Genomic DNA, 20912 nt, shown 5'->3' with positions numbered 1-20912 from the left:
CTTACTGCTCTCTACAAATCCCTGAAAGGAGACTGTAGGGAGGTCTCTTCTTGGTCTCTTTTCCCGGGTAACAAGTGACAAGACGAGAAGAGATAATGTTAAGCTGTCCCAGGGGAGATTTGGGTTGGACATCAGGAAGAAGTTTTTCACACAAAGGGTGATTAGACATTGGAATAGACTGCCCAGGGAGGTGGTTAAAATAAGACTGGACGTGGCACTCAGTGCCACGATTTAGTTGACAAGGTGATGTTCGATCATAGGTTGGACTCGATGATCTCGCAGGTCTTTCCCAGCCTAATTGATCCTGTGACTCTGTGAGCTCGTAGCGCCGGCTCCGTGAGGGGCCTGCGGCTCCATGGGGCGGCTGCGGGGAGCGGGGCCCGGCGGCACCTCCCCATAGCACCACGCGATGGCGCCGCGGGCCCGGGGAGCGCCGGGCGGAAGCGCCCAGGGAAGCCGCGCCGAGGGAAACCGCGCCGGCCTTGCCGGAAGGGAGCGAAGGAGCGCAGGAGGCGAATGTGCGCGGCTGCCCTCGGCCGCCGGAGCCCCGCGCTGCCCGGGTGGGTGGGGGGACGGCGGTGTCCCCGCGCAGGCTGCGGCCCGAGTCCCCCGCCCGGAGAGGGGGCCGGGCTGAGGGCGGTGGCAGCCGGGGCGAAACGGCGGCGGGAGCGGGAAAGCGAAGGGCTCGGGTGGGAAATGTGGGAGCCCGGGCGGCTGGCGGGGCCAAGGGCGGTGGTTGTGGCGCCGGGCGGTGGCGGTGGCGCCGGTACGGGCGCGGGGTTTTGCCGTTTCTCTGCAGTTTATCGGCCCCGGGATGAGGCGGCGGGGAGGGAGCTCGGGCGAGAGCGGCTCTCTGTGCGCTGGGGCCGGGGGCAGCCTGGGGCACAAGGCCTGTGCTCCTGCCAGCCTTTGGATGCAATTGTGTGCCCTGTTTGCAGAGGCGAGAGCTGCTCATCGCTTCTGCGAGCCCTTTAAGCCACTTGCCGGGGTCCAGACACGACATCTGTGCCACCAGGAAATTACTTATGCCTTCAAAAGCTGTACAGGAGAAATTTTATCCTCTTCCTTGTTTATGACTAAACTGACCAGCTATATATGAAACATAAGCTAACTGGCTACTGATAGTTGTACAGCTTTTAGCATTTCATTTTTTCCCCTCTCATTTTTGGCCTAAATAGCTGTTGGGTCTATGGCCTGGAGCTCAGGGAGAAAAAAAAAATAAACAAACCTCTTTTGGGGAGGCCCAATGGATTACACTGCCTCGGTTTCTGATCAGGCCAAAAGAGCTGTAGTACATACGTTAAAAGTTTGAGAACATTATTTGGCATGATGTTAATTTGTTTCCCTTCCATTCACAGGAGTTGCTACTGTTGTTTTAAGGACATTGATGTGGACATCAGAGTGATAGGTGGGTCTTCCTAGAACTCCTGTTGGGATGAGAAGCAGCCGTAACTGTATCCTAAGTGCTGGACAAGTATTTACAGCCATTCACAAACCAGAATGCAGTGTATAGTGTTGGGAATTTTTACCCCTTCTTTTGAAGAGAAATAACTTTTGCTGCCAACTGTCCCAGCAATCACAGGCTTGTGTTTCTGCGTGACTATAACTAGGGCACTTCGGTATTAAAGTAAACGTCATAGCAATGCACAGTGTTAATCTGAAGCACAGAATATTAGACCACTTTTCAGACATTTCCCTCTTCTGGTGATAATTCTGCACCAAGAGTAAGCATCTGAAGTATAAAACGAACCTGTGTTTATGGGAGAATGCACACTATTGATGTTGTTATGTTCACATTTTTTTAGCTAGTATGTACTAGGGTGAGTTCAAAATATACAGCAGAAAATTATGTTTAATCCCTAAACTGTGAAATTTGCTGCCAGGGGATTTATTGGAAACACCTATTACTCATGGGGGTTTTGGCTTTAAATGCCAAAACCAGTTTGGAGATGAAAAAAAAAAATGTGTCTGAACTACCACTTGCTGAAATCAGGACAAATGTACCTGGAAAAGTAATTCCTGTATAAATATGTTAGTGTCACATTTTATTGAGTATCTCTCAATAGCCATTGCCAGAAACTGGATACTGAGTTAGGGCAGCTCTGGCCTGACTGAAGACACTTCTCACTTCAGGGACAAAAGCAGCAGTGGGCAGAGGGGCTGGTCAGCTGGCTGTTGTTAGGGGCACTTCAAACATAGTTGGCTTTTTTATGAAAGCTTTGTTTTCATGTGTTTTGTTGAAACCTGCTGAATTTATTGAAATTCCACCTTCCTTTAATAACATATGATGTTTTTTACCATAATATCATGCAACAGGTTAGTTAATCTTGTGTCAGTGGATGTCGTAAATAGTGGAACCCTCACTGATCCTGTACTGGGCTTGGGGCTCTCCCTGTTACCTCCATGTGGCCACACTGTATCCAACACACCACTAGTCCGTCCCAGAGTGGGATTTACCAAGTTGTAAACCCCAGTGTGTTGAGGTGTGTCTCACTGTATGACAGACATTGTCTCAATTTCTGTTGACTCCAAGGGAATTTAAACACTGTCATCAGATTTATTTATTTTCATTAATGCTCAGCTGCCTCAAGGAGTAAGGGGACAGATGTTTTGATAAAAGGGAGTACGTCCCTGATTCATTTTCAGTGGAGAAATATTTTAAAACTGGGAAAAGGAAGTAGAAAAATATTTCCATCATTAATGATCAGTATAAGCAAACAAATCTCTTTCCCATTTTAAATTGTACATCTGCTGGTGAGTTTCATATGTTCAGTTGGTTCATATTTTATTATTTTAAGTATAAATTGTAGAAGTAGAACTATTACATTTATTTTCTGCTGCTTGTCATGTTTCATATTTTATGTAGTTTGTTTTGGAAGAGTAATTCAACTGAAAATAAAACAAACTCATTTTTTAATTTAGTGTCCTCGCTTGCAGCATTTTTATTCTCTGCTTTATATTTGTAGTATAATGTTTCATAAATAATTTATAAAAATAATTAAAGTTTCTGTGTTTGGCAAAACAGGTTTTTCATATTTGGTAAACTAATATAGTTGGATGGTTTTGCCAGGGATTTTCCACTCCTTCCCTTTCAGAAAGCATATGTACATGTTGTGTGTTAATAATAAAATATCAGACTTTACCAATTACTGTTTTAAAAAATTATTTACATCAAGCTCAGTCCTGATTTCTGTCTATTCTGAAGCTCTTTCAATGAATTTTTTGCTGTGTAGGAATTAGAGTGAACATGAATATTAGACACACCTACTTTTCTGAAGTAGAAAATTAATAAATCAGCTACCATGGGCTTAGGTTTTTAAGTATGAGAAAATAACATTATGGCAACCTTGACAGTATTTAGATGTATATGGGAAAGAGACAAAAAGTATATGTGTACATCATGAGAGAGGAGATAAAAGTTTTGAAGCAGGCTATGGTTGGAAATGAGATGTTTGAGAGGGATGGCACAGCAATCTTTATGTGTGTGGGGGGTTTGAGTGTTGAAAGTCACTGCAATGTTTTGCAGTGATCTCAGTGCTGGGTTTCCTTCTTCCTCCGAGCAGGCAGGAGAGAATCCAGTGACTCACATGCTTTGGTTGCCTAATGCCTGAATCTGCAGCCTTTGCTGGCATGAATTGTCCCATCAACTGGAGTGGGACTGCTCCTGTATGCAGGGCTTCTTGCAGACAGATTGGTGTTACCAAGGGTTTGAGCTTCTGGGGTTTGGAAAGGACAGTCATTTGCTTTTGTGTTTACTGCATGATTTGCATTTTCTCTGACCATTCCATTCTGCTTTCATGCCATGTGGCTTACCTTAAGAGACAGAAAGTTGTCTTTAATCAGTATTGTTAAATGTGAGGTAGAACACAACCAGTGTATGTACTGTATTCATAGGCATTTTGAAAAACCCTGGTGTTATCCTGGTATAAATCTATAACAGTTTTAAGTGCTGTCTTGGCTATATTCCAGTGTTTCTGGGAATAGCATTTGACCATATCGTAAGAGTAGCAATAGGTATTTTAGTGTACTCCATTTCTGTTACTTTTCACTGGCACTCACCTAAAATAAAGTTCAAGTTGAGGGTGAGAATGTCAGGAGAAATATGTGAATGAAGCAGCTAACCTATTAGTGTAATAAAATAATTGTCAGATAAGAGGAGATTAAGAATATTTCTCAGTGATACATACTGGTAAACCACATTAAAATGTTGGTGATTAAAAATCCTGCATGGTGGCTGTAGAGCTCTTGTTCTCCCTTTCTACCCCCACAACTATTTTTCCCTTTTTTATTTTTTTCCTGTCCAGCTGTCCCTCTTCCTTAAACCTGTTCCTCACATTTAAAAAATCTGGTTGCAACTTGAACTGACCTGTGTTTTCTTCATGAGAGGCAGGAACAGATGCTGGAGGGGAAAAAAAAAAAGAGAAAGAAGGGGCTGTATGTGGTCAAAACCACCGGTTAAACAGAAACCTTACTGCATGAGTGGAATCAGGATGGGTTTAATAATTTGCTTTTTTTATACAAGTCCCTGTGCAGACACAGCTAAAAAGTAAGAACAATTTGTTTCCTTTAAGTTTATGATTTTTGTTTGGCATTAACTTGGAAAATAAAGGTTGTGGGAGCATAAAGAAGGAGAAGAGCAATGGGAGGAGTGTTCAGTTCCAGCATTTTAGACTGCATTTTGTAGAAGGCTCCCTTTTAGCTTTCTTCCTGTAGGGGGAATTCTAAAGAATTGGATTTTTACTGCTGCCAATCAAAATCTATAAATAAGAGACTTCAACTCGCCACAACAGAGAAGGGATATTTAACAGCTGTAGGTCATAGTACTCAAATGTAACAAAAAATACATTCAGTGCCTGTGACCACCTTAATATGTATATTTTTATGAATTAAAAAGCTACTATTTTCTTTTCTAGTTCACCTTGATCATCACCAGAACAAACTCCACAAGAGATGGTAAGAGATCTTTACAGGTTTCTATGTGATAACTTAGTCCCATTTTATATATAAAATGCATATAAACACTTTTATTGAACTGTGAGTGCAGACATGTAAAAATTAGAAGTAGCTAAATTGCTTTGAAAATAGAATTCAGATTACAACAATGCGTGATTTGTCTACTCCTGGGAAGACTCCAGAGAAATAGCAGGAGAATAACAGAGGACTCTGATCATTTGCCTTAGATTTATAGCTTTTGTTTCCTTGAGGAAATCTCTTATTTCCATTTATTCCACAGCTGAAAAAGCACAGACACAGAATTAAGTGAGACTAAAAGTGTTCCTTTCCCTTTTCCACCCCAATGTAAAACATGTCTGTAATTACTTTTTTAACAGATGTATTTTTAAAATTCAAATGTAAGAGTGGTTTTCAAGGGTCGTTTTCAACATAAAAAACCTCACAAAAAGTAGTTGGACAAGCACCAGCATCATAGTTCTGTCTGCATGAACTGGCTTTTTGTCTTCCTTTCCCCTAAATTAACAACTGGAGCTAGTCAGCCAGACAAATCAACCAACTCGATTCCAGAGCTTTCAGTAATGTCATCAAGTTCCTTTTTAGAAACATTTTAGAAGAACTAGAGATAATTTTTGAGCTTTGAAAGAATATATTGTCTTCTTTGCAGATATATAGAATGTAGGAGATACCTGCTTGTGTCAAGCTTCATGGTCTTTCAAAACTCAATTTTAAAGTATTTTAATTTTTAAGGAAGAAAATAGGCAAAATGTTTTTAAAGTAACCTGTTAATGTATCAGATTTGATAACAGGACGTTCTCATCTGTCTGCTGAAGGATGAGGAGTCAGTGTGACATTCTTAAGCAAAGGGAAGCAGTAAATAAAACATTGTTCATCCTGGCTGTTAGGTAGTTGGATGATTATGGATGAAGAAATTCCATATGGAAGGCAGATGCTTTCCTTCTACCCACTCATCTTGGAAATAAATGCTCCAAAATGCATGGTGGTGTAGCAGTGCAGTGTTAGACCAAGAAGAGAATATCAGTAAAGTTTCATCTCCATGAATTCTTTCTTTTCAGGATGAGTTGTCTGCACTTTTAAATCACAATAACTGAGCTACACAGCCCTTCACAAATAGATTGCAGGTTTTGATCAGGAATACCTTAAGGAATGCAAGTTTGTTTTGGAGGGTTTTCTTTATGTACTCTATTAGCTGAAGGTATTTTGATTCTGAGAGCACTTAGCAATGACCTTAAAAAGATACAGCATTGCTCTCTTATGCAATGATGGGCTCCATTTTCCAGAAAGAAGTGTAGCATGAGAGTTGCAATTATTAGTCTAAACTCACTAGCATTTGCATTATTGTCTGAGAACCAGAAAGTGGAAACAAATATAAGTAAAATAAATTAGCCTCTCTGGATAGTGTTAAATGGAAAGTATTTTTTGGTTTGAGTTTTCTTTTTTGCCTTGGGATTTCTTTTCCCCAGAGAATCATTCTTTTAAGGGGACCAAATTGCCAGTGCAGATCAAGAAAACAGTCTTAAGGATTTTTGTCCTGTGACTAAAAAAAACTACAAACAAACAAAAAAACCCAACCTTAATAAAGGACTGTAAATGTTACATTCATGTCTGAAAACCTCAGCTAGTTTTGCCATAGTTTTGAGTGTTTGCCAAAAAATGGCTTAATTAAAATTTTCCAATTTAAAGTAGAGGCATTCTGTTGTAGTCCAGATAAAAGATTTTCTATGGAAATTAAGACATGAGGGAAAGCAAGAAAATATTTGCTATTTAGTTTACTTGTTCTAGGCTCTAGTCTACTTTATGGCTTTTTTTTAAGATCCTCTATTACCATGCTTTTTGAGAGTAGGATGAGGGGGGAGATGAAATGGCTTCTATGAAGGGAGCTTAAGGCTAGAGGGACTGTTGGGCTTTGTAATTCCTGGTGAAATCCAAACAGCATGAAACTTTTTTAAGGAAAACTAAGATTAGCTGGAAGACAGGAGAAGGTGTGTTACAGTATGTTTCCTTCTGTAGAGCTATTTTTCTCTGTACTTTATCAGTGGCACTTTATTGCCTCTTTTCATGTTCTGGTTGGTGATGGATACAAAAGAGAGATTTACTGGCAGCTTGCATTTGGCTAAATACAGTCTTGGTTTTGATTGAGGCCACAGTGGATATATGAACTTGTCTGAATTGCCGTTTGACCTTTCCTGAGAAATTTTGGCAGGCAGATGGAGGAAATACGTTACTGGAGGAAATATGTTACTGGATAAAAATGAATGCATTTGTTTAATAGAGAGGAATTTTAATCTCTTGTGTTTTCTGTCTGTGAATTTGGAAATCAGGTATAGCTTGCAATAGCTACACCTTGGAGTGATTCAGTTCTCACAACTCATGTGAGTGTCTAAGGAATTGTGGACTATATCCACACAGCGTATTTCCTATAAAGAACTGATTCCCACTGTAGTAGCATGAACACTTGGAAAATACCTTCTGAACTCTACAACTTCTCTATTTCTAGTTCTTCACTGGTAGTTGTGTTGATGCAAAAACAGTCTCTTGTAGGAGTAATGAGGTGTGGTGCACATGCATAGTGCTCACACATGTTGTTTTTCAAATCTCCATGTTCTGTCATAGGTAAAGGATGACTAAGGATTAAAAGGCAGCGTTGTGCTTGCATTTAGTTGCTCCCCTCTTTGTTTCTCTCTCTCTTTGTACCTCCCTTTTTGGGGGGGGAGCATTGGAGCTGTGGTGTGTGGTTGATTTTTTTGTGTTCTTTCCCCCTCCCCATGTGTTTTGGCCACAGGAAGACACCGAGCCATGGTACACTCAGAAAGTGTACGCGAGGTACTGGAGACACTATGACTTAGCCATGCGCTGGATGCGTAGGCACCAGAAAGCCTACAGGAAAGCCATGGAGTCCTTTTATCACCTACCGTGGCATCCATGGCATCCTGCTGCAGCCTCCTCAAGCAGCCACTACTCAGATTGGGGTGGGAATGATCTCCCATATACCCAAAACTACTCTTCCAGCTGTAGACCACGTGTCAGAGCTCCATATTGTTCAGGAGCTCAGCAGTACACAGGTGCCTACCAGGAGAGGGAGGATGCTGACAAGGATTCTGAAATGGAAGAGGATGCTGAAAGGGACTCTGAAATGGAGGAAGACTCTGAGTCTGAAGGGGAGATAGAATATGACTTGAGCAATATGGAGATCACAGAGGAGCTTCGCCAGTTCTTTGCAGAGACAGAGAGGCACCGAGAAGAGCTGCGTAAGTCTATGCTTGTTCTGTGTTTTGTGGTATTTGGTGGCCATAACATTGAGTGCTGGATGGCTTCAGCATTTACAGGTTTTGTAAGAATTCACAGAAACAGGCACTGCAAGTGAGCCAGCCAACCAGAATGAAATAGGCAGAACTGATGGGAGCACTTAAGTACCACTAACAGAAGTAAGTTTCAGAAAATGTTTTGAACGTTTTCAGTGAGAGAGAGAAAATTATGACTGCAAAGAGAATAACATTTCTGTCCAGAAGACAATATTAATCTTCAGTGCTGAGGAAAAAAGCTCCAGAATTGGTACAGTTAAATCTAGTTAATATGCTGTATGTCTGAGGGGGGAACCCACAGGAAATGCTTCACTGCATCCCTGAACCCTAGAGTAAGCCTCAATGTGTTTTATAGCATGGAGCAGCCATTTTGTTTGCTATTCTTTGGCTAACCAGGCAGTAAAGTTTCATGACCCTTTCTTTTCTTCTCCTCTGCATCCTCTTCATTCTGTACTATACCACAAGTTTCTCTTTGTTTTGCATCTTGATCTGGACCCAGGTCCTTTGGTAGGGAATGCAAGCCAAAGCCTTAAGATTTTTCTCAGATCTTGTTCCTCTGAATTATTAGTGATATTTGTTTCTGTGAAATTCTTATAAGAAGTAAAGGATTATTCTGTACTTTATTGACACTTTACTTATACTGATGTTGCAGATAAATTTGTTATCTGTTTTAAGAAAGCAGCATGATAAAAAGAACTTTCCTCGCATGACTCCAGTAGGAAATACCTAGAATGAATGTTTAAAAGAGCTTTCTCTGCTTCTCTGAAAGAGACAATGTTCTAAAAACGTGTAATAAAGGCAGTGATTGGAAGGGAAAGAAAAACTGGTTTAAGTTCTTTGATCAGCAGGTATCAGAGGGTGAGCTGTAACAACGCAACTTCACACTTCTCATCAGTGTGATGCACAGTTGATGTAGTTAGCAGAGGGAAGTGAGTTAAGGAGCTCTGTGGTAGTGCCTATCAGGAAAATCACCAATGCCAGAGGTTTATGTCCGAAAAGGAGACAGAGGAGTCCTTCAACTTTATTGGAATAAAGGGAGAGAGTCCACCAGAGCACACGCCCATGGGTTTTCTCTCTCAAGGTTTCGGAGGGCACAGCCTCCCTATTACCCTAACTCCCGGCTGCATGTTGCCCTCTTCCTTTCCCCGTTGGCTGTGGTACTAGGAAGGTGCAGCCTTCCCGAACCGGCTACCCCATATCCCCCTGTTGAACCTACTGTTTTACCCCAAAGCTCAGACGCTGAGGCTTGTGTGAAGCCTTGTCTACTTCAGGAGCCGAGCTGTCTGGTCCTGGTAATGAACCTGCTGCCCAAAGTCAGTAGAGGCATTAAGACCCATATCAAAGACGTTAACACCCGTCAAATTGTTTGTAAAGACATTAGCACACATATTTCCTCTCATGCCTGACACGAATCTTTTTCTCATCACTCATTTGCAGAATCAGCTTGGTGTTCTCTTGAAATGTTCTTTGATGAGGTACATGATGCTTTAAGACACTGGGCTACTTCTGGGAATGAAGAACATTTTTTTTTATTTATTTTAACTATTATGATTAGTGGTGTTTAAAGGTTTGTGACTGATACAAGGTGGCATCCTGGAAACTGGGAAATCAGGGCTTAGAGATGTTCTCTGTTGCAAATATCCTGTATGACCTTGGTAAAGTTATTTAGTCTCTTCCTGACCCCTCACTGGCTGCTCTTTCTAAAAATATGATTTGATTCTTTATGATGAGCAGGTGAATTGGGAAAGAGGTTTGTGACTCAGAATACAGATTTTACTTTTGTTCCTTCCATCACAGTGGTACTTGGAGCCTTTTGGAATGATTTGGTCTCTGCTGTGTGCTATGTAGTAACCTAGTTCTGGATGAATGTAACTCCATGCACTTCAGTGGCACTATTGCAGATCTTCATGCAAATTCAAGCAGGTTCTGGTCTTTCACTACTGCATGCCTCAGTTTTTTTTAGTAGCTTCTCTGATAAAGTGAGGATATTACTAAGTAAGCATCTATAATTCCTCAAAGCATGAAAAAGTCAACAAGTACTTGAGTTAAATGAGATTTAAAAGTGAGATAGAAATCTAGGGTGAATGGTGCTTTCTAAATGCTAATTTTGTGAGTAATTAAAAATACAGTATGATCTTTTTCGGCAATAATTTTTTCTTGCATGGTGAGTGAAAAGGAGAATAGAATAATTCTTTTATTCTGTTGAAGTTTCTCAAAACAAGAAACATAAGCAGCAGGAGGAGGGGAAAATCATTATTTCCCTGATGATGTGGAAACAAGCTGGTATGGAGATTGTGTTGAAGGCACTACTACTCTACTTTAAGAGGTAGTTTTATTAATTTCCCTGATTGCTGTTTATGAATAAAATTAAATTTAGAGGTTCATTAAGCAATCCATTATGATGCTATATCACGTTATATCTTTCATACTGTGTTTAAGAACAGTTGTCATTCTGTATTGATGCTTGAGAAGATTGAGATAATGCATCTGCCGAAGAAACCCACAGTTACTTGAGTCTTTTCTCTTTACTGCCTTTTCCTTTTAATCCCAAACTGCATGTCCTGAGCATGCCTACCTTAGAAGCAGATTTACAGAGAAACTTGGGTAGCATAAACCTCAGTAATTCCTGCAATTTAGTCCTCCATGTATGAAAGAGACATTTGTAAGGGTGAGGCAAAAGTTTTACATAGCCTTTAAAAAGAATGAGATTGTTTGGATGTGCTACAGTGGAATACCAATAGAGACCTTGATGATCAGTTAAAGCAAAAGCCAGTCGTTAGGGAACATTAAGGGGAAGATTGTGTCTCATGTTTTCTTCCTCTGGCATCAGTAAGGGGCTCCAGGTGGAATTCACATCCTCTGACCACTGCATCCTGATACTCACTTGGGAGAAGACACATAGCTTGCTCTTCTTTTTAAAGCAGAGTTTGCAAGAGTTTGATTCACATTTATGGGCAGCTTAATGAAGTGTGAGTCACAAGGGAACAGAGCAGCAATGGGGCAAATAGGAAGGGGAATTTGGCACATAAGGAAGGGGATACTAATCTTTGTGCAGTATGACCTCCATTAGTTTGGTGTTTTTCTAGCCGTCCAAAATTAGGAAATACTATGCAACATTAATGCAGCTATTTTGGACATGTGTAGTGAGTCTTGATTTTTCAAATGAGATATAGCTGGTTCCCACTCCTCACCCACAGATATCTCGTCAGCATGTAGAAGGATAATCAAATGGATTAAAAGGAATCCTAGCTGGTGTCAGACTCTTCATTTATAATGGCTAAGCTAGAACTTGCTGGAGGTAAATGATCACAGACATCAGGGGATAAGATCTTGGAACCTTTAACTGTGAAAGACTTAAATAGTCCTGAGGTGTAGGTGGGAATGAGATGGACTCAATCTTGGAGATCTTTTCCAACATTAATGATTCTGGAATTCTGTGGTTCTGTGAAAGGCGTTTGAGCCTAGATAGTGACATACAAGCCTTAATGCTAATTGCAAATAAAAAACCTTCAAGGATGAGAAAGAGTTGAGTCAGACTAGCCAAAGAAGAAAACTTCAGATTTATTTCATTTATTGGTAGCTGCCACCAACTTGAAGAAGAAGCAGATTCCTAACTTCTGTAGGATTTTTTGTTTTGTTTTCACGGTGGGCATTTGCAGTGATTGGCTGACTTGCAAAGTAAGGGCTTTGAAACTGGCAACCTTGCTGCATGATTTAACACTTCTGCAGTGATATAGTTCACAACCAACCTCTTCTAAAAAAATCTTTGTTTTGTCTCTGAAGTCACATCAATTTCTTACTAGTTTTTATATTGTATCATGTGTTGTAGTCAATTACATGTTCCTGGAATGCCCAGAAGTAATTATGACCAAAGTTTTGCTGAGGCTTTATGAACTCAGACATACTAATGCACTACAAACTTATCTCATATTTTAGATAGATGGTGCATTTGGTTAAAATGCCTTACAGACAGTTTTAATTCCTCTTCATTTGTTTCTTCATATGCAATCATAATTATATAGTGATTCTCTTTTTCGGATGGTTTTCTTGTCAGGCTGGTCTGTTGTTCTGGTTCTTCATGTAGCTGGTGATCCAAATACACTCTGCATCTTGGGAATGTTTATGGTTGCATTTAAGTTTTCCCTCTGGTGGTTGAAAAGCATGAAGTTGTTTTCCTGAGTTATCATACTGGTCAGACCTAGGTATGGGAGCAGATTCTCCAGGCATCCTAGATGTAAAGGACAGAATGCAGTAAGTTGCTTTTTTTACATTTGCAAGAATTAAAAGGGCAAAAACCAAGAAAGGAAGATTCACAAACCTAACAGTTCTGTAAATTGTTTAATTGCACATTTTTATTACACTTTTAAATTTAGCCTTTGAAACAGGTAGTTTGCCCTTATATAGTTTTTCTTTGTTTCCTTTTGAATATAAGAGAAAGTCACTACTGTAATTGAGTGAATACAGCATTGCAAGTACATTGAGAACCATTCTGTAGTAGTTAACAGGACACAGACAGAATCCTTTCTTTAAAAAACGAGAAAAGCAAGTACCATCATGTCAGTTCATTACTGAAGGATAATAGTCTGTCATTTGTTAATGCTGTGACTAGTTTTTTCCATTAAAGCCTCTGTTTGTATTGCCCACGCATACCCTCCAGCTTTTCCCAAAAATAATCTCTTGACTTAAAATTTTTTATGCTAGATGGAAAATATTTTTTTAGAAATGAAAGGAAATGGTGAATGAAGATGTTTGTTTCAAAACTGCAGTCTGTAGGCTTTTTCCCTCAGGTTTCTTTTTCTCTGAAAGATGATAATTGCCTCTGCCTCTTCTGTGAAGAGGAAGTAATGGAATTTTCCATGTTTTGTAACTTGTTTGAATCGTACCAGATCCAAGAAGCTTTTGGTTTTGTTTAAAGCCTGCGTGCCTCGTGGCAAATAGACTTTGATTTGGGGGTTTTGCTACCATATTTTCCTTCTTTCCTTCACTTTTGGTAAATGCTTTTTCCTGTTTTTAGTCTGCCTTTTTCTTCATAAGACTAGCTCAAATTCTTGAGCTAAAGACTCCTGGTCCCCACCATTTCTTTTTCTTTCTTCTTCCTTACCCTAAGCTGTCCAAGCAGTGTGGATGGTGAACTTTTACATATCTACTCAACTTCCCTGGCTTTAACAGCCTTTGTTGACAAACTTTTTGACAAACCAAAAAGCCTTGTTTGGCATGAACTTTAGCCACAGTCTTCAGAAGCTGAGTTGCTGAAGCTTCTGAGAAATGCCTGTGGAATAAGAGCGCTCTCTGCAATATGTGTGGGTGCTTGAGAGATGCTTTTGAAACATGTTCTTTTGTGAACTGAAGAAGCAATGTGAAAGTTACTCCTTTTGTACCACATCTCTGATCCTGATGATTGAACCTTTTGTTGTGTAGCAGCAGAATCTTCTCAAGTACACACACTGTGTCCAGCTTAGAGGTAGTGTTATTTGGTATGGGAAGCAACTTGAACAACTGAGAAAATGCCTCCTTACTAGAGAAACAACGAAGAGTGCCACAATTTTCACTGCTTTCATATTGAAAACTAATCTCTACTTGCAAAATTAGAGAGTCTGGAGAGCAACAGTTGGGCACAGTTTTACACGTTTCATGACAGACAAGGTTATCTTTATACAAAGTTTATGAATTTGGAAACACAGCCATATGTAAGATATCTGATAGTCAAGAAAATGTCCTTGGATCCTACGCTAGAGGCAGAATTCGAGCTTAGGAGAATGTGTAGCTTTGCTGTGTGAACCTATGTGTTGCTGCTGCAGGAGGTAATGAAAGAGAGACATTAGAAAGCTGGAGGTGCTGCCAAGGAAACTGCGCTTTTGGTGTCACTGGACCAGAGGCAGTCAGAAATGGATCCTCTGCTGTGTGTTCTGGAGAGTTGGGGGGAGTTAATACATATATCTCTACATATTATATGTAAAGTCTTTCTTATTTGTACATGCCTCAGAATAAGCCTGTTTGACAGTGTTGGCAACCCCTGAAAGTACACCAGAACAAGGCCAGGCTTTTTGTTTTCTGCTAAGGGATGCCACAGATTTCAGCTCCTAGGTGGCATCTGTGGATTCTGTGGATCAGGCTACCCGTGTACGCAGCCTGGAGACTTGAGTGGAGCTGGGACCTGGAATGCCAGTTCCCTACCTGCCAGTGGCTGTACTGGTCTTAGTTCTTCCTAAGCATGCTGTGGAGTACTGGTATTTGAGTTACAGCAGGTTTATAGCTGGGAGTGTGGGAAAAGAAGCACATGTGACTCAGTGTGACTGTAGTGTAGATGATGCTTTAAGAGGAATGCCAAGATGTTGAACACCTCTACTTCCTCTTACATTTGATGGAAATGAAGAATGCTGTCTTAATATGAAAATACATATTAAACTTCAGAAACCTATGTTTGAAGTTGTCACCCTTTGTCTGCCTTGTGTTCCTCTTATTGTAGTGAGACAGTACATACACTAGGGGGCTTGTTGAAAGTTTCAGTTTATTTGTCTTTATAAGGGACTTTGAGTACCTCAGCAGGAAGTAAGCAAAAGCCTCCAGTGGTAGAATAATGAACAATATATCTGAGATAATTGTTCTTTACAGACCTTTTGCTTAACAGTTAACTTAGTTGTCATCCCTGTTGCAAAATGCATCTTGTTGACAACATCTTTGCTGAACAAATACAGAATTTGAGCTAATCTTTCTCCCAGAAAGCTATTATCCCGAAGTTATTCATGAGTCAGTAAGAGAAGTCTGGTAATCTTGTATTGTTGTTGCCCTGGTAAATCAGTGCTATGGTAAAATTCCTTCTGACTGGACTTGTCATGAGGATACAGGAATAAAAACAGGAGAGACAAGTCATTGCTCCTCACCATCTGAGATGCATTTGATAACTGTTTTTTGGTAGTTGCTGATTACAAAAGGATCCCATGGAAACAGGTCAGTAGCTTGCTCTGATGGATCAGCCATTGGAACTTTCTCTTTACGAAGAAAATACATGTGGTAATTCAGTTTTAGATCACACAGAGTGTCAGTGCCTGTTTTGTGTCCGTGAGGTTTCCAAGGATTGAAGGTATTGCTGTGACATATTTGGGCTCTGCAAAGTTTTAGCAAAGAACCAACAGGTGGGCTCCAGGGCTGAGGCCACATTTGGAACAAGGAATCCTTCCCCAGTCTTATTGTAAGAGTGAAAATTCCTTTCAGCATGCTGTTATGGAAGATTGCTTCATGTGGAAACAGTTTGGTGTGGGAAGATGCAGACACTACTTACACTCAGAACTGGTGCTGGTAATTTTTTGAAGGCAGGTTTGCCTGCTTGCTTATTCCATTAGCATCTACAGCTGCTCTGAGTGGCTCTTCTAGTCTCCTTTTCGTTCTTTGTCCCTGCAGGGAAGCCCGTGAAAGCAGCTGCAGCTGCTGTGGAAAAGAGCAGGTGAGACCATGCTGACAGACACAGCTCTAGGGAAAAGTGGCATAAAAGCATCTCTGTGCTAATCACTCAGCTTGGGCAGTCTGTCTTCACAGTTTATGCACTTTCCCCTAAAATTCCTCAACTACCAGTTCCGTCTGGGTGCCACATGCAGCATTTCTGGATCTCTAAATGATCTTTATTAGGAGAGAGCTGTATCTTAGATCTCTGCTGATAAATCTGAATTCACCTGCCTTTAGTGTGATACTTTCAACCTTGTAAGTGGACAGTGACATTGTGGGCTATGGAGTAAGTGTTTCCTTACACAACCTATTTTGATATCTACTGGGGGAGCTTTTGTTGTAGAAAGAATGTTTCGTTTCAAGGCATTCAGCACTGGAGTAATAGTGAAAACCAAATGCCAGAGACCAAGGTAAAAATTGATGTAATGATGGTGTCTGCTTTCTACACTCATGATCTACAAAATCTGCTCAGAAGTTGCAACAGAGCATGGCAGCAAAATCCCTTGAGTGTTACACCTTTTAGGTCTCTCTGTTATAAAGCAAATCCCCTGTACAGACAGATTTGCTTGGAGACACATAATTTACCCCTGTGAGTTTTAATGGAGTGTTGTTAATGCCAAGATTTCAGAGGCACCATTTGCTTTTCAGCACCTCTCACTGTGCCTCAGTTTTATCAGAAGCATCCAGATGGAATTCACATCCTTTGTCATTAGGGAAATGTGGGTGCTGGCATGGCAGAAACTGACAGTTCGGAGACTTCCATCTGCCTGGGTCTTTTCAAAACTCATTTCCTTGGATGCTAATAATCAAGTGAGAGACAGAGGTGGTTAGGCCACCCATCTCAGACTTGGGTGGCCTGTACCGACTTTGTCACAGCCTTGGGAGTGCCACTTGGGACTATATCCACAAAAGTTTATGGCATAGGTGGAATTCAGAAACAAATATCCCAAGTAATAGTCTTTGTCTTTCACATATGCCTTCCAGGAAGAAAAAAGCTAGTCATTTATACCCAAAGGATAATACATCTTAAACCCTAAGGATACAGGGGAACATTGTCCCTCTTGTCTTTCCCAGTGACTGGGTTGAGCACCTGTGCCACCTTGTGATGTCATTTGCTGTGAAGCTTACTCTGAGGAATCTAGAACACCTCCTGCTCTAGGAATTTGTGTCCATTTTCTGTTTATTTTGACCTTTAATACAGGGGTGATAGCATTTCCCTGTCGCTCAGAAAAATAGAGAATGTTGGTATGGCAACATACTGAGAAACACTTGTGAAGTACCCAGTACAGATCAATCCAGCTGTTCATCAGTGTTACAATTGTTACAATTCTTGCTGGCCTCCAAAGTACCCAAAGCTGTTTATGTAGCTGTCGGAATTTCCCCTGATATTTCCAAGGACAAGTGTCTGAAGTTGTCAGAACACTGCTCTGGTACACTGAAATCATAGAGGTAATGTAAAAAAAATGAAGGCTAAACCTTAAATGGGTATTTTTACTGAAATAAATAACAGGGGTGTTACACCTTTGAGTGTTATTGTTCAAATTTAGCTGGCTAAGAATCTCCTGGGTTTAATTTCATTTGTAGTTGCTGAAGTGATTGTTGCTCTAAAAGTCAGCTCTGTATTCACAGAAATTGTAGTAACTTTGCCAAGTAATGTAGGTCTCCAAAGAGCATGCTGGGCCTCAACTTTTCTGTGGTTGTTCAAATGCTAAAACCAATGCTGCTGTTCTCACTTTGTACAAGCCCTGCAGAATACCTTGATTTCTAGAAGGTCTGCAATTTCTGATGTGGTTGTGGTAAGCGTTGGAAGACTCACTTTAAAATGCATCAGTTGTTATTTCCTTGGGATTTTTGGCCACTGGTAAATGTAGAAGAGTCCAGACTGTGAAGATTGCATCATCTGCAACATGCTGATGGAGGAGGTGTTGAGGTGGTAGATCGCAGAGCAGCTGGCTGGCTTTGGAGGAGTGCAGGAAGAAGCATCTGCATTTTCTTGATCTCTCCATTTCTACTAGGTGATGCTGGTGATGTGTAGGGGTTTGTATTCCCTGCTTTTGCATCCTTCCCTTGGCGTTAGGTACTGACGCCCTGCTCTGTCATGAGCAGGCTGTCAGACTAGATGGGCTTCATGTAAAGGCACTGAAATACTTCATTCATGTATGAATTATCCTGTTGAAGTAACAGAGAGGAGATAGGGAGCTCCCAAGTACTAAGAAGTACAACTTAACTTTCTGCCAGGTGGGATGCCAACTGTCTCTTTTAAAAGAGAGTGCTCAGACTCATGCTCCAACACCATACCCTGGAACTACTTCTGAAGTCAAACATTCCCGTTATGTGGAAGGTACAATAAATGCACATCTGCAGGTTTCTTCTGGCATATTTCCCCAATGTTTTTTGTTGTGTTTTTAATACTGGGCGTAGCAATTACCCTTATGTGTTTAAGTATACTTAATTTAATTTACTAGAATGCTGAAATGAGCAATGAGAAATTCAGAAGGTCATAGGTAAACTTACGTTTCCAAAGCTACCCCTTAGCCTTTCCTTTCACAAATTGTGATGTGTTTCACTGATTCCTTTAGTATGACCCTTTTTCCAGATGTCTCTTTCCAAATTCTTGGTCAGGCAGCACACATAGCAGCATGGAGGAAAAGTGTATTTACTTGCTGAAATTAATTTTCTCTGGATTAGACCTTGTTATTTGATTCTGCATGTCTGTTGTAATACTGAATTTTGGACCTGGCAGTTAACTGAAAGGTCACTACATAGCCTAAGTATACTTCCTTCCAGAAAATCAGCAACATGGTTGCAGGTTGCTCTCCAAAAATGTTTTTCAAGTGTTTTTGATAAAGTAGCTTTCTCATATCAAACAATAAACCAAACTTGAATTCAGCACTGTAGTGTATCTGGAATCAAAGAAATTTCAGTGTGAAGTTCAAATTTGTGAGTTTGATCTAGAAGACTGACACAGGCTACTTTCTTTCTTTTTTTCCTGAAAGCACCAAACTCAGTATTATTTAGCTGTCTAGCGGCTCAGTGCATCGTGAAGCATTTTCTTCCAAGTGCATGTGTTTAATTTCTATTCAGGGTACACATGAAAAATTATTGTGAAACTCATGTTTCTTCAGTGTTCTGGTTTGCTTTTAAAGTAACACTTTTAAATTTTAACATTTCCTTGTTCAGTTTCCTCAGACTGTGCCATAAATGTATGTGAAGACATAGTTATATATAGATTTAAGTAATCCTTCTGTTTACTCTAGCAGTGTTGTCTTTGTCTGGTGTCAGCATTGTTGCCATCAGTAACAGATTGGAGTTGTTTTGGGGGATGGGAGTGCAGAGTCAGCTGGTCTGTATTTAATCTTATTGAAGTAGACTTGATCCTTACTAGAGGCAGCTGCCAGTGCCTGATCCTGTACTAATTTCTAAGCAGTGGTCAGTCAGCAACTTCCTATCAGTTTAATTCTGTCAGATGGCACCAGCATACAGACACCTTGGTGCCTCTGCTGTGATACAGACCCCTGATTGCACAGGGCTCACCTCTGTGTTTTCTAGTCTTCATCAACAAATCCCTGATTATGAATTACATTTAGAGCAATCAAATTTCTAGAGCAGGCTTTCATTTGAAGTTCCAACTGACTAGCTGATTGTTTCATGTTCTTGGGATTTAATTGTTTCAGTGCATTTTCTGGTTGGGCTAAAAATATTCCTTTTTAAGGGTTTCACTGTGCAAGGTAATAGAAGAAAAATAAAAGAAAGGTGATTTGATGTTTAGCTGGGCAGTAACCAGTGTAGCCTAGTGCTAATGTAAATATGGACATGAAGGCTTATATTATTTCTGTGTAGGATCCTTGGCAGTTTGTTTTGGAGACCACACAACAATCCTTCTTGGGTTTTAATCCTATTTCTAAAACAGAAATCGGCTTCTTTATTCTCCAGTTAGCTGTATAACTTTCTGCCAGTTACTTAACGCAAATAACAAAATAATGTGAGATAATTAATTCTTTAAATTATTAGATTCATTTTACAGATTAATTACAGTGAGACATGTGGTTAATTAATTTGGAAGTGACGCATACCACTAAGTAGCAAAGCTGAAAGTGGAACACCTTCGTTCTAATCTTGCTTTCTTGTTTCTATTAATTTTTATTTCAAAGGTAGTTTTTCTCCACTTGCTGTGTTGGTAAGTAGTTTTGCCCTGTTTCTACAGAGCCGTCCTCTTCAAAATGTGTAGAAAAATTGAAAGAGTGAAAGAGTAGGTATTGGAGTACTTCAGATTTGCAAAATCTGTTTGCTGTCTGTTTAGACAGCCTGTTGCAACTGAGTCTGTCTGAGGGAGTCCACTCTCTTACCTGAGATTATTTCCTGCTGTTACCAATAGGTTTCAGTTGAGCTGTGCTTCAGTAAACACATCTTGGTGCCAAAGCCAGGCCAGGCAATTCTTCCTATGCATTCACTCCTGCTCTGGTGTTTCCAGGGCACTGAACTGTACTAGAACTAAATACAATGTTTTGGGGTTTTGTTTGTTTGTTTGTTTGGGGGGACTGGTTGTTTTTTTTTTGGTAGGATTATTTGTGTTGCCCCTTAGACAATTGTAACATCATCCGTGAGGGGCCTGGGAGCTGGAGCACGCAGCTAAGGGAGGAGAGCAGAAATTGCATAAGCTGCTTTTGTAGCTGAGGAAGGAAAAATGTCCATGGAACCATGGTTTCAGACTGCCACAAGCTTGCCAAGGAATCACATCTGCTCTTACTTCAAAGCCTGTAAGAGAAAGTTTTCTTTTTTTCTTGAGAATATTGCGTTGCTTGTAGATATATGTGGTGAAATAGTCCATTTCTTTTAACTCATTCACTCCTCAACTAGCAGATGGAAACTTTGTCAGTGTAGATATTTGGAGCTTTCATATCCTCAGCATTTTTGGTAGTTCTCCTTCATGGTCATCATGACTGGTGACTGAAAGCTTAACATTGCAGGCAATTACTCCCACCAAAAGTAATTTTTATTCCAAGTTAGTGTTTTCCAGTCAGCTACAGCATTTGATTTTTCTGTATAGATGAGACTGCTGGCATAGTAAGATAAGGCCTAGCTGTCTTTGGAGATCACACTTCTGTTAAAGATGGGAAAGTTACATGGTGTCATGGGGAATCCTTTTGTACATCTTTTGCAAGCACAAAGTTTTAAATTTAAGAATAAGCTTAAAAAGAA

At 40.4% G+C, this 20912-nt stretch overlaps 1 protein-coding gene across 2 annotated transcripts in view; it reads left to right on the top strand.

The window, feature by feature from the left end:
- The first annotated feature begins 460 nt into the window (after positions 1-460).
- GEMIN8 (gem nuclear organelle associated protein 8) overlaps positions 461-20912 on the top strand; it is a 28701-nt gene continuing 8249 nt past the window's right edge. For both annotated transcript variants that reach the window (XR_014226303.1, XM_082278760.1), the window contains exons 1-4: positions 461-560; positions 1359-1408; positions 4914-4953; positions 7754-8219. Coding sequence is in view for 1 of the 2 variants with exons in the window: in XM_082278760.1 (XP_082134886.1) it covers positions 4951-4953; positions 7754-8219 (469 nt within the window). In the remaining variant the exon portion in view is untranslated. The remainder of the gene's footprint in view (positions 561-1358; positions 1409-4913; positions 4954-7753; positions 8220-20912) is intronic.

This window comes from Coloeus monedula (assembly GCF_965178545.1).
Source record: "Coloeus monedula genome assembly, chromosome: 3".
Taxonomy (NCBI): domain Eukaryota; kingdom Metazoa; phylum Chordata; class Aves; order Passeriformes; family Corvidae; genus Coloeus; species Coloeus monedula.
The sequence above is the reverse complement of the archived record's forward strand: the minus strand, read 5'-3'. Positions and strand labels throughout refer to the sequence as shown.